This window comes from Sorex fumeus, unplaced genomic scaffold (assembly GCF_029834395.1).
Source record: "Sorex fumeus unplaced genomic scaffold, SorFum_2.1 ptg000024l, whole genome shotgun sequence".
In the NCBI taxonomy this organism is placed as follows: Eukaryota; Metazoa; Chordata; class Mammalia; order Eulipotyphla; family Soricidae; genus Sorex; species Sorex fumeus.
In genome coordinates, this window is record NW_026606081.1 from 36690222 (window position 1) to 36716182 (window position 25961).

At 42.7% G+C, this 25961-nt stretch overlaps 1 protein-coding gene across 1 annotated transcript; it reads right to left on the reverse strand.

The window, feature by feature from the left end:
* Positions 1-1987: 1987 nt before the first annotated feature.
* On the reverse strand, positions 1988-20114 carry LOC130023559 (histone PARylation factor 1). Its single transcript, XM_056114112.1, has 8 exons — positions 19984-20114; positions 16083-16242; positions 13802-13991; positions 11840-11938; positions 8791-8941; positions 6533-6620; positions 3973-4145; positions 1988-2397 (listed from the first exon to the last, which is right to left on the reverse strand). Exons 1-8 carry the CDS (start codon positions 20035-20037, stop codon positions 2266-2268), a joined length of 1047 nt encoding a protein of 348 aa, XP_055970087.1. The 5' UTR covers positions 20038-20114; the 3' UTR covers positions 1988-2265.
* Between the last annotated feature and the right edge of the window lie 5847 nt (positions 20115-25961).

The following is a 25961-nucleotide window of genomic DNA, read 5'->3' on the forward strand; positions in this document are numbered from 1 at the left end:
GAATCAGATCACAGGAAGAAAAAAAATAATCTTAAGAACTATTCACTTGATACTTGGGTTTAAAAAAAAATTGAAAAAGGATAGATAATTTAAAAAGAAATCTAGTATTTCTGGCCAAGCAGGTCTTTTTTTTTTTTTCTTTTTCTTTTTGGGTCACACCCAGCAATGCTCAGGGGTTACTCCTGGCTCTGTACTCAGGACATTCAGGAATTACTCCTCCTGGTGGTGCTTGGAGAACCATATGGTATGGTAGGGATCAAACTTTGATCAGCCGCATGCAAGGCAAAACACCCTACCTGCTATACTATTGCTCCGCTCCCCAGGTCATTTTAATATACTTGAGTAACTGAAAAGATACATGTGTTAACTATATTTAAATATTGCCTCCAATATTAAACACCTAGGGGGCCAATGACTCAGAGGATGGAGGCCCAGGCTTTGCATTCGGGAGGCATGAGTTCAAGCTCAAACAGTCCTGAGCATGGCTGGGAGCAGCCCGAACTCTGGTCAAGTGTGGTCCCCGCAAACAGAAAAATATACCTTAGAAATGAGAGAAGGCCGAAGAAGCAGCTCAGACGCTACAGAAATGTTAGATTATTTCAGACCAATGTGATTTGGAAGATACGAGCTATTTAATATTTTGTTATAAGCCAGATAAAAGTCCAGATACCTGCCTGCCTGTAGATACTGGTGTAATGAAAATTAACAGTTCCTGAAAGAACTATACTGCAATGAAAGGGAAGATGAAGATATTTTTAATTTGGCTATGATATAAAATGTCTCCTTTGAAAGCTGCCACCCAAGGCAGTGTGGGACATGGGAAGAAAAATAACAAATACAAGATGTAGGCCACAGCAGAGGGACTTTTTGACATCAGGAGACAGTCTGTTGTCTGAGATGAGTATGTTTTGGTGGTGGTGGGAATCAAACCCAGGGATTCACACATGCAAGGCAGATGCTCTACCCTGAGTCACATTCCCAGCCAGAGTATTTATTCATGGGTGTCTTAGCAAAATAGTGTCTCAGCTCTTGCTAAGTGTGATTTCATCCAGCACTCTGTGAGGAGTGTCTGATAGGTCATTTTAAAGGTTTTGTGTTTCTGCAGGAAAGTATCTACTCAAATATATGCCATTAAAAAGCTCACAACCTGCCTGGGGTGATGAGACATGCTGCTCATCAAACTTAAGTTCATGAACAGGTTTTTTAATAACAGATGCATACCTTATATCACAAAAAGTATCTCAAATCTGTTTAGTCAGACTGCTAACTTTGGAAACGTAAACTTTTTTTTGGGGGGGGACATTAAAAGACAATCTAACAAAATATATTAAAGATGATCCTGTTTAATGTAAGACTTTTTCTACCTTCATCTTCATAGGAAGGGCTAATTTACAAAAAGAGACAATCTAACAATTATTAAACCAGATGATCTGTTTTAATATAAGGTTCTTCTATCTTGATCTTCACAAAAGGTAAAGGTAAAGGCCCTCCCGTTGATCATCGATTTGCTCGAGCAGGCCCAGTAACGTCTCCATTGGAGACTTTGTTGTTACTGTGTTTGGCATATCGAATACATCACGGGGAGCCATTTTGCCTAATCAACAAACATTTTATGAAGGACTTTTGGCCAGCAGTTTTAAGGAGAAACTGAATCTGGTAGAACAGCTATCCACAGTCTAGTAGAAAATCTGGTAAGCTAATTTGCAATGATTGCTTTTAAATACAAATGAATGGCAGACTGATTTCTTATACTACTTCAAATCCTTTCTTGTATTTATTGGATACAGGTAAGTCAAAGCACGATTGTTTGTAAATCTAGACCTCCTGGGATAACTGGAGGGAAACATAAATACTAGGAGATGGCACTTAAAATTCATGCTCAGGCGGCCTGGGCTCTATGAGCCAGGAGGCTGGCTTCCGGGAGAACCAATCCTTCTGGCTACAATAACTCAAGCATCAGAAGAAGTGAATTCCTCATTGCCATGTGTGAAATACTGAAACAGAACTTCCTGGCCTGAGACAGTGACTTCCTGTGACATGTCATGTCAGAGGATGACTTTTGGCGGCCTTCCAAAATGTGACTTCTGCATCACCACTGAGAGGGCTGAGCTGACATTTACCTGGACATGAAAGAAAACTGGGCCAAAGGAGCTTTGTAGGAGTTTTTAGTAAATGTTTCTGATTTATTTTTTTTTATTTACTTAAAAACAAAACACATGTTTAATACGAAATACTTTAAAATATTGTACATAAACCAGTTCTCACTCATGCTGCAAGTTGGTCGATGTTCTCTTTACTTCTGTTTGCCAGATGATCTTCAATAATTTCAGCAAAGAGATTCCTCTTCAACAGATTATATGCAAGTGGTAAAAGCTGGCCAGCAACTTTATGAAAATACTAGGAAAAAAAAAACATTAATCAGACTTATAATAGACATATTAGCAAGTGGCAGAGAGTATACTGAAAAAGCACTGAATGAAACGCATCCCCTTAGCAATAGTTAATTAATGTCACTGTCACTGTCACTGTCCTCCCATTGTTCATCGATTTGCTTAAGCGGGCCCAGTAACATTGTGAGACTTGTTGTTACTGTGTTTGGCATATCAAATATGTCATGGGTAGCTTGCCAGGCTTTGCTGGGCGGGAGAGATACTCTTGGTAGCTTGCTGGGCTCTCCGAGAGGGGTGGAGGAATCGAAGTCGGATCGGCCTGGTTGGCTGCGTGCAAGGCAAACGGCCTACCCGCTGTGCTATAGTTAATTTTGATACAGGCATCAAGCATTTTGTCTAGCAATCTTTAAGGACTTAACTTGGGAAGAAAATCCAGTTAAAATCAAAAGCTTCTGGGCCAAAGCAATGATACATTGGGTAAGGCACTTGCCTTGTACACTGCCAACCCAGGTTTGATCCCTAGCATCCCATGTGGTCCTGAGCCCCATCAGGAGTAATTCCTGAATGCAATGGCAGGAATAAACCATGCAGTGTGCCCTGCCCCCCCCAAATCTTAATAAGGTTTATCACCCCACTTTTTTTTTCTTGCTCCAAACTATACACTCCAGGGGCTGGATTGATAGCACAGTGGGTAGGGCATTTCCCTTACATGCAGCCAACATGGCCGACCCGGGTTCGATTCCCAGCATCCCATATGGTCCCCCGAGCACCGCCAGGAGTAATTCCTGAGTACATGAGCCAGGAGTAACCCCTGAGCATCACCAGGTGTGACCCCCAAAAAAGCAAAAAAAAAAAAAAAAAACTATACACTCCAAAATTTTCCTTCTCAGCAGTGTATCCCTTACCAGCTAAGAATTTAACCATTTAGGGCTGGAGTAGGGCTACTGCCTTTCATTCTGCAGACATGGGTTCAATCCTCAGCATTCCATATGGTCCCCTGAGCCCTGCCAGGAGTGATCCCTAGTGCAGAGCCAGGAGTAAGACCTGAGCACAGCCAGGAGTGACCCAACCCCCCCAATAAATAAATAATAATAGCAAACCACCAACATTTTTATGTTTAGAACATCTATTTAAACATGCCACTTCTGGGGGCTGGAACGATAGCACAATGGGTAGGGCGTATGCCTTGCAATGCGGCCGACCCAGGTTTGATTCCCAGCATCCTATATGGTTCCCCAAGCACCATCAGGAGTGATTCCTGAGTGCAGAGCCAAGAGTAACCCCTGAGAATCGCCAGGTGTGACCCCAAAACAACAACAACAAAAATACCACTTCCAAAAGCCCATTTTGAAATCAAGTTAAGGGTCAGGCATGTGGCTCTGTGGTAGAGCACTTAAACCTTGCCGTGTGTGAGACCCTAGATTTGATGCCTTAAAATCTCCACCTCCAACCGCCACCCCCCCAAAAAAAAAAACCAACTGAGCTGATGCCAGATCTTACCTATGCTAGAATTTGGGGACAAAACTTTGGGGGAGAGCTAGAGAAGTGGAGGGAGGTTTGGAGGTTGGAGATTTTTACTCACGTGGGAACCATAACAAAAGAGGTCCATGCCCAGCTCGAGCCCCATGCCATAGTCACATTCATCATTCGCAAACTGCACAAAAGTCATCATCTCCTGAATGGGAGCAAACGCTTTCAGTCTGTCCTCATCGCTTGCTGCCTCAACAATTGTTTTGCAAATTCTCTTGAGGTCCGCTGAAAGAGACAAAAATAATGAATATAATAACAAACCATCCTCAAAGGTACAAAGACTCCACAGACGGCTTTTTGTACTCATGGAACTGACCACATCCCAGTGGCATTCTCTTTAGAATTTAGTCATTTAGGATTTGGTAACTTGAGAGTCTTTCCTATTTCAGATTCAAGCAGAGAAATGGCTCACTCAAAATATTTCTGGTATTAGCAAAATGTGATCTTCCACATGGCGAATGGATCTAGCTGCTGTCAGGTTTTACCTAACTGTTCAGCTACTTTCAGTCAACTCGTCTTGAGATCAGCAAACAGTAACACACACTGGCCAAGCCCATTTTCAACTGCCTGCAAGCTCACACTTTTTTCACTGTATCATGGTTACGGAAACAGAAGAAGAAGATAGGAACAAACATGATGCACACCCCCGGGCTGGCCCATATACTCTATTAGCAGAACTGAAAAAAAAAAATTCCAAGGAGACAAAGTTTACCAATTTTGGTCTATTGTCGTAAATACAACTATGGCAGACAAGAAATCATGGCAGAATTCAGCCTTTACCAAAGCCTTACCGAAGTGGGAGAAAGTACAGCCATGGCAGAAATATTACTTGAGGTAAGAACATACAGAAAGTTCCTAACAATGAAATATAAAACCAAATAATATATTTCAACACTGTCCTCAGTAATGTCTGAATCCCAACATACATAAGATTTCAGAATGCTAAGAATAAAGATACTGAAAAACATTTAATTCAACTTTTTTTTTTTTGGCTTTTTCGGGTCATATCCAATGATGCACAGGGGTTACTCCTGGCTCTGCACTCAGGAGTTACTCCTGGCGGTACTCAGGGACCATATGAGATGCTGGGTATCAAACCCAGGTAGGCTGCATGTAAGGCAAATGCCCTACCCGTTGTACTATCACTTTGGCCCCTAAACTTCCTTTTTAACAGACTGTTCTCCCTTTTGACAAACCATTTCCTTAAAGATAATAAATAATATTACTCAAAACCAATAAACACTCCTAAGCAAGGTGATTACTATACTAGGGTAGGGAGAATTGGTCAGAGCATTAATAATTGAATCCCAAAATATATGATTTTAAATTGTATGACTCAATATTCTGCTGACACTAACACAGATGTAAAATGTAAGGTTAGTAAAAACAGTAACCAGAAACTGGAATTTTACCTTTTTTTTTTTTTTTCAAACAGTTTGATTAAGTCCCAAAGACCACATGATGCCACTCTTTTCTCCCTTTTCCACCTTTAAGGAGATGTCTACCACATTAGATCATGTTAATGTTTCATTTCTTATATTCTGATTCTAAGTAGCAAGTATGTGTATCAGACTGAAATCTTTTAAAATTTAATTGAATTTACATAACTTTTTTTTTGGGGGGGGGAGGTATTTTTGTTCTTGTTTTTGTTTTTGCCACATCTGACTACGGCTTATTCCTGGTGAGCTCAGGGGACCATATGGGATGCGATGCTAGGGATTGAACCCACACTATGTGCAAGGCAAATGCTGTATCAGCTGTACTTCATTCCAACCCCTAACCTTTTTGTGTATGAATGAGTGTATGTGTGTGTATGGGGGGGGGGGGATGGAGTGGGGGTAGGGGAGTGACACCCAGCGATGCTCAGAGCTTCAGAGCTTACCCCTGGCTTCGCACTCAGGGATGACTCCTGATAGTGCTCAGGGGACCATATGAGATGCCCGGGAATGAACCTGGGTTGGCTGTGTGCAAGGCAAGTACCTTACCCACTGTACTATCACTCCAGCCATCAAACCTTCCTTTTCCTTCAGGAGGTGGGGAAGGGGGAGGGGAACATAACTGCTGCTCATTTCAAGAAAACATTAGGCTTCCTTTAAGATCTTTAAGGATAGAAAATGGAAGTGGAGGATATCCCAAAGGGATAGAACGCATGGTTTATAAGCAGAAACTCAAATCCAATTCCTGGCATTGCATGGTTAATCCCATCACTCTGCCAGGACCCTCCTGTCTCTCAGAAAAAAGTGGAAAATAAATGGTTTCTTATTTTTTTAAGTGGCCCTGACATTTTTATTACTATGTTTAATTACTGTCATAAAAGGCTCATGTATGGGACCAGAGATAGTACAGAAGGCAGGGCACTTGCCTTACCTGCCTTGGATGCCACTGACGTGGGTTCAATCCCTGGCACCCCATATGGTCCTCCAAGCATGCCAGGAGTTATCCCAGAGTGCAGAGCCAGGAGTGAGCTCCAAGCACAGCCATGTATAGCCCCAAAACAAAAACGAAAAGGCTCAGGTATTTTCCTACTATTCCACTTAAGGGACACCTTTGTTCCCAAGTATTAATGCCCATATTCACATATGCATGTGTTTTCATAAGACACATAAGATTACCGTCTGTTTCAGGAAGCTCTCTGTACCCAACATCATTTTTATCTACTGGAACCACCAAGCCGGCACCATGGAAGGTCTTTGTCACAACCTGAATAAAGAAAAACAAAATTTAATCATGGTAAACAGAATCAAAAATCCCAACGAACAATCAAGTCCACACTCAAATTCTTAACATTTCTGTGAAAATACAAGTGATCCTTCATTTTGGTAAATTTGGACTCCAAGGCAAATTTTCTTTGAAATTAGCTCTGAGTCAAGTACTTGAGGTACTTAACAGTGATGCAGTTGATTTATGTAAGTGAGGTGCCATTTTGAAGCCTGCACCCTGATTTGACGAGATAGGGAAGAAAATGTGCTATTACATATATTATAGGAGATAACCAAAAAGTGTTTCCTCTAAAGTCCAAGCATCTCCAAGGTAGAAGAAACGAGACCAACAGGGAAAGGCACTAGCTCTCAGCAGAAGACGTGGATAGACAAATCCTCTCCCTTCACTGTGCCAAATTCAGAACCCACATTCTTGGAAAGTGTAGGCTTGAGTGTACGATTTTTTCCAAAGTCAGGCAACTTCTACTCTAGTGATGCTCTTTTGGGAAACGAGCATCAAAAGTAGAGAGCCTTTATTTGTTTTGTTTTTTGAGTTTTTGGGCCACACGCAGCTATGCTCAGGGGTTTACTCTTGGTTTTGCATGCAGGAATTATTCTTGGAGGTGCTCAGGGGGACCATACAGGGTGCTGAGGATCAAACCCAGGTCGGCAGCATGCAAGGCCAGCAAGCAAACAAGTGCCTTATTCGTAGTAGTTTCACTCTCGCAACCAGGTCGTACTCCTGCTCTGGTCCCCAAAAAGCAGTGAGCCTTTAAGTGGTAAAGGCAAAGCCACTTTTCAAAGATAGGTCCAACCACAGCTACCATCATAACCTGCCAGTCAACATGCTCTTAAAAACTCACACCAGTGATAGTGCTCTGAGGTTTTTCCTTAATAACTGTTTTAAATGGTTCACTTTTTGTGCACCACAAAATTTCCAAAGACACTATCCACAAAATAGACTCAAATTTTAAAGTTAATCACCTACATACCTTAAAACTTATTTCACTATTTTATTCCCACTGTCTTATCTTTCATCAAGCTACCAGAAGGAACAGGCTATTCTACAGCAAACTTCTGAGACCATTATAACTTCTCCCACATGTCAAGCCTGGGCTCTAGCCCTTTTAAGTCAGCTCTGAGCCCCAGCCCCGGATCTCACGCTTGCTCTTGATGACAAAATAACTTGCAGTTGGAATTCAAAACTAAGTATAAAAGGAAAGCCATAAAACAACAGAACTTCAATTAAATAATTTTGGATTTGAGAAGGAAAAGACATCTGACACAAAAAATAAATTTGTTTAGTAAAAAATCGACAAAAATCATCTGCAATATGTTAAAAAATTTTAAGATTAATGTCTTTAAAGAAGTTTTACAAATACATGATCAACATTCAAATTAAAGCACAAGGAAAGATAAACCCTAATCCAGACAGCAAAAGGGGCAAAATTAAGGCAGTTCACAAAGAAAAAAAATACAAATCAATACCAGATAAATTTTTAAAAAATAATATCCTTAATAATCAGAGAAGTGCTGTATCATTTTATACTTATGAGAAAGGAAAAGACTAGAAGATAAACAATATCCAGTACTGACAAGGTAGACTACTTGCTCTACATGTGTGTGACCCTGAACTGGCCCCCAGGAAAAAGTTAAAGAAAAACAAGCAGACATTAAATACAAAGTTGCTTTAACCCAATTCTATGAAAAGAGTAACTGGTACAACAAAGTAAAGGATGGGAAATACTGGCAAGAATGATGCAGATGAAGCATCAGCATTTTGCCCCTGGCTTGCATAAGGCCCCAGGAACCCAGACTGCTTTAGTTTAGTGCCATCCTGGCAACAGACAGATACTGGTGCCTTGAGGTCTCTGTAGCACAGCTTCGCAGAGAAGAATAAGGGGCAGGTAGGACGAAACCAACAGAGAATAGAATCCAGGGAAATAGCAACAAGGGACAAACAGAGTTGTGCCTATTTTATTTTATTTTATTTTATTTATTTTTGCCTTTTGGCTTTTGGGGATGCTCAGGGATTACTCCTGGCTCTGCACTCAGGAATTACTCCTGGTGTTGCTCGGGGGACCAGATGGATGCTGGGGCTTCAACCCAGGTCGGCTGTGTGCAAGGCAAACACCCTACCCGCTGTACTATTGCTCTGGCCCCAGTAGTACCTTCTTATCTCTCTGTTTCATCTTTATTGTTCTTTGTTCCAGCGAGTATCCCAGTTCTCTGGCTGCTTTGGTAAGTTTTTCATCTATGTTTTTCAAGAGACTAATTTTCTTTTTATCTGTCACTTCTTTAAGTTTCTTCATCAGAAGTAATCTGAAAACAAAAGTCCTTGTATTACAGGCCACTTTATTTATTTATTTATTTTGGTTTTATTTATTTATTTATTTATTGAGTCACTGTGGGAAAAGTTACAAAGCTTTCAGGTTTAGGTCTCAGTCATGCAAATATCAATCACATTTCCCTTTACCAATTTTTTCACCACGAAGAACCCCAATAAACCCCCACCCCCCACCCCACCCCCCAATGCCTGTGGGGCAGATGAATTCTAGTTAACACTCTATCTACTTTGACTAGCTTCATTGGTTCGATAAAAGTTGCACCATTATTATTTAGACTTTACCCACCACCCCCCCCCCCCAAATCAGCCATGCTGAAAAAGCATTGTGAAATGATTTGCTTTCTACAGCTGGGTTCAAGAATTAAGTGATGTCGCACAGCCGCGATAGTTTTGGATTTCTATTTTATTTATTAACCCTGGAAGTATTTCTACTGAGAGTCAGATAATTAAGAGATTGGTTTCTGTGCTTCTGGGGCCGTGGCCGTGCCGGAGAGCCGCTCGTGGGGGGCAACTGGTAACCTCGGTAGGGCGTGAAGGACGGACTGGAACGCTCCCCTTCCCATGAGGTCCCTGCCGCCCCCGACCCCTGGCTCAAACCTGCTGTCCACAAGGCTCCCGTGCAGCCGCCATCTTTCTTTCCAGAGAGGAGAGGGCGGAAGGGAGCAACACATTACAGGCCACTTTAAGTTCACGTGTCACTGGAAGTTCGGGAAGCCTAGTTAAAAATCATCCAATTCCAAGGACAGTGAAACAGTACAGGGAAAAGGTATGTGACTTGCATGTAGCTGACCCCCCGTTCAATTTCCTGCAGCACACATGGTCCCCTGAGCACCACCAGGAGTGATCCATGAGCACAGAGTCAGGAGTCAGCACTGAGCACAGCTGGGTGTGGCCCGTAACCAAAACAAACAAAACCCAACCAACCAAACATAAAATTCTATGCAAGAAAGAGATCGCCAATAATCACCAATGGTTTGCTCAGAATTTCTAAAGATCTCATCCAACAAGGGAAAAGCAGTACTTATTATTTTGTTGTTTTGGTTCTGGGGCTACATTTGACAGTGCTCACAGCTTCTCCTGGCTCTGCAGTCAGGAATCACTCCTGGCAGGTTTAGAGGAACCACAGAGGTGCCAGGGATGCAATCCAGGTTGGATATGTGCAAGGCAAACACCTTACCCATTGTGCTTTCTCTCTGGCTGGAAAGCAGTATTAATAGAAGCAGCCAGTCACAGAAATTATGTGATTCACATCTGTATTATCTCTAATGTTCTACAATATATGATGACTCTTTAAAAAGCTGGGACTAAGCCAAGTTTTAAGTCACAAAGATGGCATACTCCCACAAAGGGAAAAAAAATATATAGTACTTGGAAACAAAAAAGGATATTTTAGGAGGCCAGTGCCTTATCGATTAGGTGACTAGAGCCTGCCAAAAAGTATTTTAAAGACCAAATGACAGTGCTGTAGTATTTAAGCAGATTCTTTAAAATGTTACTTTCCAAACTGTGTTAACATAAAACAGAAAGGGAAAACACAGCTGGTTCTGAAGCTTACACAAATAACCCAATCACAAATACTTTTTAGAGCCTCCACACCCGACCTCCGCCATTTCAACAAGACCAGCTCTGCATCTCTGGATCTAATGCTCACACTCCCAGATGACAGCTGACTGGTCTTGGGAACAAGAGGTGAAGTTCCTCCTTCTGGCTAGGGACTGGGGGCCTCCACGGCTGACCTCTGCCAAAGCAACAGGCCCAGCTTCACATCTCCTGAATCCTGTGGCCACATATGTGGCCACGCATCAGCTCGAACCATCAGATCTCACACTGCTCGTTGTTACCCTTCTTGTATTGGGTAAAATACACCCAATATGGGCAGGAAAGGAAAGAAGCAACTCCCAGGCTAATCCCTCAGAGACTCCTGGGGGCTATAAGGGAAGCCAAGGTTGATCAAGTGGAAGGAAAGCACTCTATCCACTGTATGACTTTTGCTGCCCCAGCACATAATTCTTTGATTAAAAGATACAAAATCTCTTGGCGGGGTAGGCTGTGCTTCTCTCTCCAGAAGTGAGCCACGCTCAGAGCATCTTACTGCTTTGCAACTCCTAGCTGGCCCCTGCCCTTGAGGGGCTTGAAAGGCAGAGGACAGGGCACCTAATTCACTAGCACAGATTCTGCAGGAGACACTGTGGGCCTTAGCCACTCCTGCCAGTTCTTCTAACCGAAGCTTCCTGAGGGTGGCAGAGACAAACTGCAGGACATACTACTTCTACCACGTGTCTTCACACCTGTCCTAGAGGAGGATGACCTCTCTGTCCACCCCTACCGGGACTGATAAGCACCTTATTTTATCGTTCCCATTTCCCTGAACTATGGACAGTGGGGTCTTCAACTCTTAATGGTCATTTAAAAATATCTGAGAATAGTTTTCCAGGGGGAAAATAAGGTTAAAATTAAGAGACTGCAATTAAAAAGAAAATAATTGTACAGTGGCCAAAGAGACAGTATGTTGGATAGGGTGCTTGCCTTGCATGCTGTTGATTCCGGTTTGATACCCATCATTCTATATGGTCCCCAGAGATTCTCCAGGAGAGCAAAAGTAAGTAAGCACTGAATTCAAAGCCAGAAGCAAGCCCTGAGAACCTAAGCACAGCAAGGTGTGCCCTAAAAGCCTAGTGGGAAAAAGTTGTTTAATAGGTGTAATTTTTTTTTTTTTGGTGAAAGTAGCAGAATAAAAGTATGGATAAGACTACAAAGTCATAGAACTAATCTCTAGAACTTTAGAATCATTGTGGTACCTCAATTCTTCTTGGAATATTAAAACTGTGAACAATTATATACAGGAGAAGAGAGGGAGTAAAAGATGTTCTTACTTGACTGCAGCGAACACATTATCTCCACTTTGAACAATTACACAATTTTTCTTTGCTTCATTTGTACCAACATATACAGGAGGTTCATCAGGTGAATCCCTATTTATGCAAAAAATGTAAAAAATGTAGGTAAGCATAACCAGGTACACATAGCAGGTAAAAAGAATTTCAGGTCTATAGGCAATTTATATCTTCATGTTTTTACAAAAGTGGAATGATTTTGCAAGGTTTGAGTTCCAAATTTCCTAGAATATCTATGATAAAAAATATGATTTATATAACTTAGAAGTAAAAGATTCTTAGGAACTAGTTACTTTTATAGCTAAATAAAAATAAAGGAGAATCAGGCCTACCAAGGGTGTAGAGGAAAATTATACAGGATTACCTCTATTATAGTTTTACAGTCTAGTTTTTGTTACTGTTTGATTTGGGGCCATAAATGGCAGTGCCAGGGATTAACCTTAGAGAGGTTTGTGGGGCACCATACGGGGTTCCAGGAATTAAACCTGGGTTAGTTCGAGGGAAGGCGAGCATCCTATTCTGTACTATCATTCTGGCCCCAAGCTTGTCATTTAAAGAAAAAAAGGCAGACAGACAAAAAGGAACATCACAGACAGGATTATAAAACAGAGGTGCAAGGGTCTTATTCATAGACATCAAACCAGTTTCTCTTATTTCAGAATTGAGAAAATCAACAGAGAGATGAGTTGACTCAGCTGAGGTCCTAGAAATGAACAGCAAAGGCAGAAGCCAAGCTACGTAACCTACTTTCCAGCCTGGAGTGTTCTATTGTACCCCCAGGTTTCTCCCTACTGTCCAGCCATATCTCCTCTACCATCTTATGGTTTTGTTTTCTTTGGGGGGGAATAGGGGGATTGGGAGAGAGGTTACACCCAGCAATGCTCAAGGTTTTCCCCTGGCTCTGCATTCAGGAATTACTCCTGGCAGTGCTGGGAGAGCATATGGGATGCTGGGGATCAAACCCTGGTCCGCGGGTGCAAGGCAAATACCCTACCTGCTATACTATTGCTCTGGCCCCTCCTTAACCATCTTAAAGCTAGTCTTTATACATCAATGTCTCTATGGTACAAGCAGACAAGTCATTTCCCCCCTTAGTCTACCTATATTTCTTGACGTTCTAAGGTGGCTTCCATATAGCCACTCAATCCCTTTGTTTTATTTTATTTTATTTTTCCATTTTTGGGCCACACCTTGTGGTGCTCAGGACTTACTCCTGTTTGGGGACCATGGGATGCTGGGGGTTGTATCTGGGTCAGCTGTGTGTATGACAAGTGCCTCACCTGCTGAACTATCAACTAATGATTTTTTAAAAATTTAGTTTTCATTGAGTAATACTGGTTTAATAGAGCATAGGTTTATATGCTTCAGAGATATAGTTTTCAAATACCATGCCCACCAAAAAGCCAATAAGGTACATACAATTATTATCCTCATTTTTATATAAGAGGGAACCAAGTCGCAGAAAGTCAGTCACTAATGACTGGCCCAGGGTAACCTAGACCAAAAACAGTAGAACAAACCAATCTGACCTCTGACCCCTGGAAGCACATGAATCATGGAAGCGATGATAAATGTGCATAATTAGGTGTTTTTCATTTGTTCTGTGTTTAACTGCTCTTTCCCCCCAACAAGTGGCTCTATTCATATGTGTCCCATTGCCAATTTCTTTTTTTTCCCCCCCATTGCCAATTTCTAATTACCCAATGCTGACTACTGATTACTATTCATTATTTCACTATACCCAATTATCTTTCTTGGGAAAAAGGACTCTCTGAACCCAAAATGGAAATGATATTTGGCCACAATGGAAAAGCCAGTGAGGTTAAATCATGCTTGGGCATGACAGAGGAAGAATGTCTATGTCTGGAATTAAGAAAATATGCCTTTCCCCTTCAACATGTAGAAGCGGACAGTTATTTTAGAGAACACTAGATTCTTTACCTGAAATAACCCATGTGGTACTGAGTTTTGCTATCTCCAATAATAATGGTCTGAAACTCTGGAGGATCATAGTAAAATCTCCAATGAAGGTTAAAATTCAGGCCTGCTGATTTTTTCTTCAGTTTATGTTTTCCAGCAAGGATATCATAAGGACCCACTAACTGAAGTCCAAGGCTTGCAGCGAGTGACTCTATAAATAAAACAAGTTTATTATAACAACAGGCTTCTGGACACAGAAAATAAACGTCCTTTATCAGTGAATTATTTCCAAGTACAAGTCTTTAGGAGTTTATAAAGCGAAAGGAAAAATATAGTTTCATGTGACTAAATTAGGTATTCACACTAATGGAAAAGAAATGAGCAATAGAAACATGGTACTTATATTTACTATTTCCTCTTTAATTTACCTCAAACAGCGGTGTGAGTGTGAGTCATTCCTGACACATCCTATTTTGGCCAAAGCAGAATATAAAGTCTAGACCAGTGTTTCTCAACCTTGTGCTGACCATGGCCCTCGTCTGGCCTTTTTTTCTGTTCAGTGGCACTTGTCTCACTGGTTGGTCCCGGATATGCATGCTATGGCATCTCATTCACACAATTTCCCCCTTGCCCACCTTCAAATATCTCAGGAGGTGACCGGAGGGCCTGCTGTCCCTGGTTGAGAAATGCTGGTCAGACTATATCATTCCTACACTGTAAACTGTCTCATTTTTCTGTTTTCCTCAAATACCCGTAGCACACCCAGATTCAGGGAGAGAAAGGACAGCTAAGGAGGATGTTCATAAAAAAAAATACATAATGAATGAATTTAATGATAGTATTTCCTTTTCCTACCCTTCACCTGCCCTAGTTATCACTCTCATTTCCTTACCTATCTGACGATCTCTTTAGCCAACCCTAATGCTATGTGATCCCATCTCCTTTCTCCATTCCCAAAACACAGAGGGAGAAAAATTAGATAAAACCAGTCTTATAGGTGAACATTTACAAAATTAAATGGGTCCTGTTGCTTTGCCAAGCACTCAGATCACCAATAAGGAGGTGGAAATGAAGAAAGAAATTCTCAGAAAAATAGCAATAGGAATAAAGGGGCAGAGAGATAAGTCCATTTGGGGAGGGCAAAAATCATTCCTTTCAGCTTAGTTTGAACTTCGGATAAATTTATTTTAAGATAAGCTTAGTTTGAACTTAAATGTTATCTTAAAATAACTTTAAAAGTTACACAGTAAGAAAAGCCTAAGCCATCCCTTTTCCTAACCAGAAAAGGAAGTGTTTACTGTTACATAGATTAATAACAGTTTTTCCTCTCTGAACAGGTAGAAATATATTTTTATAGGGAGCACATGCTATGCTGTAATCTGATTTATTTTATCTTCCACCTTGTCTTTAAAATTTTCTGAAAGTTTTCACGTGCTATTGAATGTCTTTTTTAATACAATTTTCAAAAGCTGCATATTCCATTATATAGGTCCTATATGTACATATTCTACCGGTGATGGACACTTACTGTTCCAAATATTTTTCACTATTCCAAACAGTGCTTCAATGAACAGCTCTGCTAACATGTAAAAACATTCACGAATATTTTTTGCACATACAGTTTCAAACAGTTTGGTATATTGTCAAAAATCAGGTGTCAATCACAACAATTTCTATCAGTACTGCATGAGACTTTTTCTTCCCATTCAACTGTTAGTTAAAACATTCAAAGAATATAATGAGGTAAAAGCACAAATTGCCATGATTAGTTTCTTATGTAAGGCCTCAGGGGCAGTGTACACACATGTAAATACGTAGAGGTGCATTACTGATTTTTAAAAAAAAATCCTATGGTAGCATACTCTATATATTCTTTTTTCACTGAGTAAATAAATCCATCTCATTCTTTTATTTTTATTTTTTAATTTTTTTCTTTCTTGCCTCATTCTTTTAAAGCTATAAAAATCCATTGAATAAACTGGGTCCTTAAGTCATTTTTTTTGTTTCAATTAAAAAAAAACAAAAACAAAAACAATAAAAACTGCTGAATGCAAGTCTTGGTTCACCTAATCCCTAAGATATCTTCTTGTAAGAAAATGCTAAGGCATATTGAAACTCTGAAAGTACATTTTCACGTAAACTCCCAAAGCATACAATGAAATTATTTTGCTTTGCCATTATCATAGATAAAAAGACTTATCACAGCATTAATTTATACTTCTGTGAATTGTTTATTGATACTGGGTCAAGATCCTTATTGTCTTTTCCTTGGTAGAAGAAGGATGATTCTAGACCAACTCACCAGATGGCCTTGCAGGGTCTAGTTCTTCACAGAATTTCCAAAAGTGATAGAAATCTTCAGGCAAAGAAAGCTTATAATGACTTTCAACTTCTTTTCGAAGGTCAGTGGAAACATCGGCTTCACAGGATTTACTCTTTTTCACATCGACTGTTTTATCACACTAAAAAATGACATACAGAACCTTTGGTTCTCTGAAAGAATGGCCAGTACATTTCCCTGCACAATTTATTACTGATTGCAGTTCACCCAACACTAGGAGACACAGATGTTTTCTTTCGAACTCTGAGTGGGCTTGGTCTTCAAACCCTTGTTCTCCCTTGAACACATCTATTTCGATGTTTCTTTTCCTCTCCTCACATCTTTCTAAATAACTTTCAATCAAACATATCTTGCTTCACTGAAAAAAAAAAAGTACAAGTGATATTTCTGATTGAAATCTGGGGATTTTTTTTCTTTTCTGAGGGGATGGAGGTGAGGAAAGGAAAGCAGTTTACAAAATAGTCATTAAGAGGAAACCCCCCAGTCTATATGTGTGTGTATAAATGCTGGAGTGGTAGCACAGCAGGTAGGGCATTTGCCTTGTGCACAGCAAACCCAGGTTCAATTCCTCTGTCCCTCTCAGAGACCCCAGCAAGCTACCAAGAGTATCCCGCCTGCAGGGCAGAGCCTGGCAAGCTCCCCATGGTGCATTCGATATGCCAAACACAGTAACAACAAGTCTCACAACGGAGACGTTACTGGGCCCGCTCGAGCAAATCAATGAACAATGGGAGGACAGTGACAGTGATATATATATATATATATATATAAAGGTAAAGGTAAAGGTAAAGGCCCTCCCGTTGATCGTCGATTTGCTCGAGCGGGCCCAGTAACGTCTCCATTGGAGACTTTGTTGTTACTGTGTTTGGCATATCAAATACTCTCGGTAGCTTGCCGGGCTCTCCGAGAGGGGCGGAGGAATCGAACTCGGGTCGGCCATGTTGGCCGCTTGTAAGGCTGATGCCCTACCCGCTGTGCTATCGCTCCAGCCCATATATATATATATATATCAGAAAAAAATAAGCAGATGAGAAGGAACATGGGAAATACAGGTTTTGCCCTCTTCTGATAAACTGGATATCACCCTGCCTTTTCTTTAAATAGCTTCAGTGATCACAACAGAAGCAAACTGGCAGAAATAATGGTGATGGGGAGTTGGATCATAGCCACCTGGGCGCAAGCAGCACAGTATAGCAGAGCTCAATGGGCAGGGCTGGAGCCAGGGGCGGTGACCCCAGGGGTCACTCACTACAATCATTACTAAGTCTGCTACTTAAAAAATCAGGGATCTCCCCTTTGCTACTCCAAATGCAAAAGAGTAAGGTTGGTTACAATGTTCAGCATCAACAGACCTTAAGGAAATTATAATAGCCTAAACTCTAGACAAAGAAATAAGATTATTTTACATTTAGTAATGCTGGGTGACCTTTTTAGTTTTCATAAATGGAGGAGAACTGGGGGTTGGTCCTATTGGAATCTAGTGAGCGAAGGCAGGGAGGTTGCTAAACTGCCCCCCCCCCCCACCCCAATGCACAGGACAGGCCCCTGAATAAAGACTCACCTGGCCAAAGGCCAATAGCATCAAGGAGGAGAAATTCTGAACTAATGGCTCTCAAAATTTTATTCTTTTATTTTCCCAGTAGGGTCAAGTTAACTGACATTACACTGGAATCTGCGAAATGTATGAATCAGGTAAAATAATAAGGATCCTGAGAGCGGTTTCTTATTTCTGAGCACAACTTGCAGTACTCAGGAGCTCCTCCTGGCTTTGTGCTTGAGGGACCATGCCAGGGATCAGAGCTGGGCCTTCTGCATGCAATGCACGCTGGCCTTTCTTGTGAGGTTTAAAACAAGTAAATACTCAGGCATACACTTGTGACAGTCACATGGCTATAAAAAGCAAGAGAAAACAACATGGATGGTGGACAGGAAGGGTGCCGTGTAGCCGTAAGACTGTTGTTGGAGTGTCAGGTCTTGATTTGGTCAGCCCGCAGGTGACTGTTGTATTATTAGCTAAGGTAAAAAGGGCCTTGCACAGGTCAGGGGTATCAACTAATTTTGCTGAGGATTATCGTGGATCTGAGGTCATGAAAATAAATTAATGTGGATTTTAAAAAAACGGATATAAATATAGATAATAGCAAACAGCAAACAGTAATAAAGATGGCAGGAAATCTAAGTTTATGTACTTACTGCGCATTACTCTCATCTACTTAACACAGCATTACTCTCTGGTAGGCCACTGCTCAACTTTATATCCATAAACTAATACTCAGAACTTCTGTAGGACCGAGGCAGTAATAGCCACACTATTGATAAGGTAACTCCCCCTATTTCCCGAACTAGAAAGTGTAAGAACAAGGGTTTAAACTTAGGTAGACTATCTCCTAAGTCCGATTCAACTTCAGGCTTTTTCTCCAACTCAAGAAACAGTAAAGACATAGTCAAATCCCGTCTTTTCTGTTCTTCTGGTCTTCAATTAGATGATCAAACACTGCCTCAAACATAAGATACCAGAAGAAAAAAGTCTTAAGTATACCTTTTCAGGGGCAGTTTGTGTTACATTTAAAATGCTAGGTCAATGCCTGCCTAATTTCAAGCTCCCTGAAGTTCAGCTCTCCATGTTTTCACACAACCGCAAAAGGGCATCTGCAGTACCTAAAGGCCACCTGCAGTACCTAAAGGCTTTTAAACAGAATTCCATCACTTGCAAAAACACACAGTCCTAGCAGATGATGGCCACTTACTGTCAGTCACGGTCCACAGGTTCATTTTTAGCATTTCACTGTATCTTCAAAGGGAGAGCTTTTTCCAGGCTGCCTTCCTTCACGCATCTGTTTAGCATCTCCAAATTTCCCCAACTGAGGGCGGCTGTGCCTTTCGGAGGATGCATTTACCCATGCCCCGGTTCTTGGAAGGCAAACCCAATTTAGAGAATCGCCCAGACCATGACTATCCTCAACCAGGTCTCAACCTCTTCAGTTTCTGATACAGCTAGAGTAATCTGGGGGGTTGCAGGTACTTCAGAGGTCTCATATGCGGTGCTGGGGATCTAACAGGCGTGGGCTGCGTGCAAGGCACAGAGAGCCTTAAGCCCGGTGCTCTCTCCTGCCCAGACACGGTGATTCCTCCAAAGCTTTACTAACCACAGTGCCTCTTTTTTCTTGCCTGATTCTCCTCAGTGCTATTGCAATGGCCACCCAACTTTTGGGATCCAATAGGACAAAATGCAGCTTCTGCCCTTCCCTCCCGCTAGCGCCTTGAACTGGTCCTTTACCAGCTACTCTTCCACGCCTCCCAGGCTCCAGCCAAGTCAAGCTCTTGTGCTAGCAAACAGTCCTCTGCATTCTTAAGCTCGGTATCCCCGAATTTTCTTGTTTCCCAGAAACCCTCGACTTTTTCTCGACGACTTGTTGAACGTCTCCCAGCAGTTCTCCGCTCCCTTTCTCACCGGAAGGACGGCACTGTCTACACAATGGCCATGATGCCAAACAAAGAAGTTGCACAGTAAAATGTCCATTCCCTTGAGGCTTGCCCACCCCGGGCTGCAGCGGCGGCCGCGGCCGGATTCCGTGCCCGGCGGTGGACCCGGTTTCCAATCAATCTGGCTGACTGGCTGATGGAAGGCATGAACCACTGGTTGTCTGCCCGCCCTCCTCTCCGAGGTACCCGGCGGGGCTCGGACAGGGGTTGCAAATAAGTCGCTTCTCAAATCCACAAGCCAGTGAACCCGGAGATGGGCAAAGGTTCCCGGCGCTGCCCGGAGCCGCCCGGCATCCAAGAACTGGCTCCGGGAAGATTGCCACGCGCTGCCCCTGGATGCCCTGGCTACTGCCCACAGCATCCCGCGGAGCTCACCTACCTGCTGGTCCTCCCCGGCGGGCCTGCGCTTCCCGCCACCGCCGCCACCGACCATCCTGCAGCAGCAGCGTCCAGGGAATCCCGCGTCCCGCCGCAGCTTCCGAGCGCCGCCGACTGCTTCCGGGTCCAAGAAGCGCCAATCCGCAGCGCCGCGCCGCTGCGGGCATGCAAATTTCAGGGGCAGGCTCCGCCCCCGGGAGGCGGAGCCGGGACGAGCGAGGCCCAGCTCCTCAGCTGCAGGACATCTGGAAGTGCTGTTCTCGCCCTGCGTCAGCAGCTGGTCTGAGAATTTCGTCCAAGTGCTCCGGCCTTCCAGCTCAGGTGTTTCCTAGTGGCAAGGCTGCATCTCTAGTACCCCCCTCAGCCAGTTCCTTTCCTTGCTTTTGCTTCTTTTACCTAACACGAATTCATTACCAGTCCTCTCCCAGAGGCAAATGAGAATGGATTCCTTTATTCCTTCTCTTTGCCTTCGTCCCAGGGCTAGAGCAATAGCACAGCGGATAGGGCGTTTACCTTGCACGCGGCCAACCTGAGTTCGATTCCTCCGCCCCTCTCTAAGAGCCCCCACAGCAAAGCTTACCTGTGATATATTAGATGTGCCAAACACAGAAACAACAAGTTTCACAATGGAGACGTGTTACTGGACCCGATGAACAATGGGAGGACAGTGCTACAGTGCAGGCAGTGCCTTCATCCCGTCATCTGGACCATTGTTTCTCTCTACCCAGTTAAGCACATTTAAACCACAGCCTTAACAACTTAAGAGCGTGTTAGGAATGTGGAATCTCATACCCTGCCCATATTTTGAATCAGAATTTGCATTGGGTGGTGATGTGCGGGAGGGGCATTTGAGGGGGTACCAAAGATGCTCTGGTACACCTAGGTCACTCCTTGCAGTTCCTGGCCTACGGTTCAAAGCAGGGGTCTAAGGATGCAGCCCATTTGGGGATCCAGGTGGGGTCAGGGGCCTCTTGGGCTACATCCGGCAGTGTCCTAGGGGGAGCAAGGTTGGGGATCCCACGGGGTGTGACCTATGCCCTAGCTCCTGCCCCCAAATCTGCCATTTTAACAAAGATTCCTCCGCACATTCAACTTGAAAGGATTGTCCAGCTTCCTGATGCCCAGCATTTCTTCCTCTTTCCATCTTCTCTTCAACCTTCTTCCCAAGCCTCATGCAGGTCTATGCCCTACCCCTCAGCCACAGCCCAGACATATAGTTTTCACTTCAAGAGTTTCTTTTTTCGGGGTGAGGGTGGTATTGGGCCACACCCGGCCATGCTTATTATCCTGGCTCTGTGCTCAGGGGTCACTCCTGGTGTTGCTCAAAGCACCATATCCGGTGCCTACCTCCAATGGGGTGGACTTGGTGGCATGCAAGGTAAGCGCCTTAACCCTGTACTGTCTCTCAGCCCCTCCAGTCATTGTTGAGGTATGTCGCAGCAGTTCCTTCTCCCCTTCTCTGTTAGACCTTGCACTGCTGAAACTTTTTTCTCTGGCTGAGTATAACATTCTGCATGAAAAATAATTTTCACGCAGAATATTAGAGGGCTTGCCTCGATTTTAGCTTCTTGCATGGCCATTGAGAAATCCTGTATCACTGTGACTTTTGTTCCTTTATAAATTACTAATTTCTTTATTTTTTGCCTGCTATTTCTGTTTTATTTGTGTTGTGGATCAAGCCCAGAACTTCTTACACTCAAGACATATGCTCTATCATATTCAGGGCCCTTATTATTGCTGTTTTATTTGTCTCAAAAAGTTTTATGATTACTTTATCCCAATAGGAAAAAATCTGACTGCTTCCAGATCTTGTGCTTGAAAATACTGACATTTAATTTGTCTCTGGGCCATCCAACTTTCACCGGTTCATCTATTTGCCAGAATATTAGTTTTCAAGGACTACTATAACAAATGAAACAGAGGAAATATTCTCTCACCTTTATAGAGACTCCCCGTCGGGGAATCGAACCCCGGTCTCCCGCGTGACAGGTGGGGTATAGAGACTAGCAAACGAAAATTGAAGTCTCAGTGTTTTATTTCTACTGGGAGCTTTCAGAGTTGCATGGTTCTCTCAGCCAGGCTTTAGTGGTTGCTGGCAGTCCCTGGACTTCTTTGGGTTTTAATCCTCCACCCCCATTACTACAACACACATTTTTTTTTATTGGAACTGCTGGGGATTGAACCCAGAGTTTCCTCCATGCAAGACAAGTGCTCCATCATGGAGCCACATCCCCAGCTGAGTGAAGTCAGTGAGTAGGAAAGGAACAGAAACAGAATAATCTCTCGTGCGTAGTATTTAAAGATACACAGTAAGGTAACAACAGATGGCCAAAGGCTACAGAAATGGAGAGTTGGTCCACAGAACTGAGTTTATAGGAAGCAGGGAAGAGGGTTTGAATGGGAGGGAACTATGGGATCTTGGTGGAGGGAGGTGGGTATCTGGCAGTGGGTGAAATGATACTAGAATGATGTTTGAATGAAGTCATGTAAATGACATTACATCAATAAAGATTTTTAAAAAGAAAGAGGAAGAATGACTGTTAGAAAAAATAATAGCTGAAAATTTCCACAATCTGATTCAGATCCAAACGAGAGCCAAAAGTAAATAAATAAATAAAATTTACTACACAGAGAAAAACAAAATCAAGATGGCAAAAACCAAACAGACTCATTAAAATTATGAGAGAAGAAAAGACTCACAAGGGAAACACTTATGATTCACATGATTTCTCAAATAAAACTTTATAAGCAAGGAGAATAATATACCCACAATATTGAATGAAAATAACTTACAACGAAGAATCCCCTAACCTGCTAGATTATTGTTCGGAACTGAAGGAGTAATTTGTTAAAATTCTCAGACAAGAGGGGCCGGAGTGATACAGTCAACCAATGAAAAAGTTTCTCTTTAACATCCTGGATATACAGAGAACTATTGAAACTCTGAACAGAGCACAAATGGAACAAGTCTCATTGAATAGTATATTCAGTGCAGCATATTATGAAAATTCTTATCTATAAAGTGAAATTAAATAGAAATCATTTTTTTCTGAAAAGACAGAAATACCGTGTATATATGATAAAATACCCTTGATGCCACATAAAACTATGTGAAAAATATTACATTCCTCCTTATTTTATTCTCATTGTATCACAAATTTTCAGCTGCTAGTATGAAATCAAAATAGATTATCTGACTCAAAGCAGAAAGCTTCTTCTAGTCAGGAAACAAAACCCAGCCTCTTCAATTGTCTAAGAGCTAGAATTAGTTTGAATAAAATGTCTGACTTGTGCAGCTAAAGAAAACATATTTAATGTGGGAGATCATTTGAGGACATTATTCAAGAAGTTCCCATGAAGATATCTGAAAAAAATGGTGAGAAAACAAAATTTTCATTTTAAGCAGGTGATGAGGAGAACAAGGAATAAAGTATATACTTTGGTGACAATTTGGTGATTCATTTTGAGTACTGCTATTTTGAAGGTAGGCAAGAGGGAAATGTTTAAGCAAAATTGTTCTACCTGACAGTTCTCACATTGAATCAGACATTGCTAATGTCTCAATCCAGAGAGGGAGGTGAGGATATTATCTTTATTAAGACAAGAAAGAAATTTTATTTCATGTGCTTTAGAGGGATATTAAGTTGACCATTTCAGAGGTGGGTTCATTTGTCTCACCCTTCATATTGGTCTTCAGTGAAAACAGAGAAAAGCAAGACTACAAATCCTCAAAGAGGAGAGAGGAAATTTTCACGAGTCAGGGATAGAATAACCATAGCACGACACCCTTTTACTTGTAACATCTAACATCACTAGTTCGACAAGGTGTGTACTTGCTGGTTGAAAATGTGTGTATTTGGGCCGGAGCGATAGTACAATGGGTCGGATGTTTGCCTTGCATGTGGCTGACTCGAGTTTAATCCCTAGCATCCCATATGGTCCCCCAAGCACCGCCATGAATAATGAGTACAGAGCCAGAATTAACCCCTGAGCATCCCTGCGTGTGACCCAAAAAGAAAACAAATTGTGTACTTGCTGGTTGAAAATGAATGCACTTGCAACATGCTGGACATGTAGTAGGCATGGTGATGGACAACACGATGACCCTCTGGTATGAAACTGCACTCCCCAGGCTCTCAGAATGCTCAGCTAAATCCCTCTCTGGAAATCATTAGTAAGAGAACAGAATGGATTCCCTCAAGGTCATGTCAAAGTCATGTTCTCTTTCTGGAAGTGGTCTGAATCCCATAGCTGATTAATGTGTAGCATGAAGTCTAACCCCAACTCCTACCTGCTGTCTGCCTTGCACGCAGCCAACATGGCCGACCCGAGTTCAATTCCTCCGCCCCTCTCGGAGAGCCCGGCAAGCTACCGAGAGTATTCGATATGCCAGACACAGTAACAACAAAGTCTCCAATGGAGATGTTACTGGGCCCGCTCGAGCAAATCGACGATCAACGGGAGGGCCTTTACCTTTACCTTTATTTATTTATTTTATGTAGGAGTACTGCTATTTATTCAGCCACTGATTAACTGATTGAATTGGGCATGAACTCCACCTTACTTTTTTTCCTCATAATTTTATTTATTTATTTTTCTTCTTATATTTATTTATTGAATCACTGTGGGAAAAGTTGCTAAGCTTTTAGGTTTAAGTCTCAGCCATACAATGATAAAACACCTCTCCCTTCACCAGTACTCATTTTTCACCACCAAGAACCCCAATATACCCCCCTCCCACCCCTTCCAATGCCTGTGAGGCAGATAATTTCCACTTAACTCTTCTCTACATTGATTAAATTCATTATTTCGACAAAAGATGCACTATTATTGTTTAGAATTCCCCCCCCCCCCCGCCAACCATTAGAATTGCTAAAAAGGCATTGTGAAATACTTTGCTTTCTATAGCTGGTTATGAGAATCATATAATCTCACGTGGCTGCAATAGCAGCCTCGCAATTTTGGATTTCTGCAAAGAGCCAGATAATTACAAGATTGGTTTCTGTGCGTCTGGTGTTATGGCTGTGCCGGAGAGCCGCTCTTGGGGGGCAACTTGTGACTTTGATAGGGCGTGAAGGATGAGCCGGTACCGCCCCCCTTCCCGTAAGACTGCAGGTGCCCCATCACCGCCAGCTCATACCTGGCTTTCCAATAAGCTCTGAGGTGGTGGCTACCTTGCTGCTTGGGGCGGGGGGGGGGGGGCGGGGGAGCAACACCCTTTCCCTCCTGGGGAGGCATGGCACCGTAGTTTAATGCATGGTCCATTCACTTTTCTGCAGCAAGCTGTCACCAGGCTCTGTATTAAGTCCTTTTGCCTCTGGAGCCATGGCTGTGCCAGAGAGCGGCTTGTGGGGGGCAACTCGTGACCTCGGTAGGGCATGAAAGACGAGCCTGTACCACCCCCCTTTCCATGAGACTGCAGTTGCCCCGTCATCGCCGGCTCTTACCTAGCTTTTCAATAAGCTCTGTTGCGGCGGCCACCTTGTATGTGGTCCAGATGCATTTCTGCCAAAAGCCGCTGGGTTTCAAGATTTGTTTCTGAGTCTCTGGGATTATGGCCGTCAAGCAGCTTGATCAGGAGCCAGAGAGGCCGTTTATAGGTGGCGACTTGGGGTCTCGTTGGGATGGGGAGGAAAGGGCCGGTTCCACCCCCATCTGGTGAGGCCCCGCACGTCTCGTCACTGCAGGCCCAAACCTGACTGTCCAGTGGCCTCTGGAGGATGGTGGTCACTGGGCCGCCAGGGGGAGCAGACCAAGGCATGGAACCTATTACCACCTGGAGTGGCCCAGCGCCAGTAACCTACTGCAGGAACAGGATACATTGTTGCCAAAAGTTTTTGGGTTCCAAGATTAGTTTCTGAGTCTCTGGGATCCTGGCCATTAAGCAGTTCAATCAGGAACCAGAGAGGCCATGCCTCCAATTATATAGCTGAGCTGGAGGTGGTTTGTAGGTGTGTCTCCCACATACCTAACTCTTGG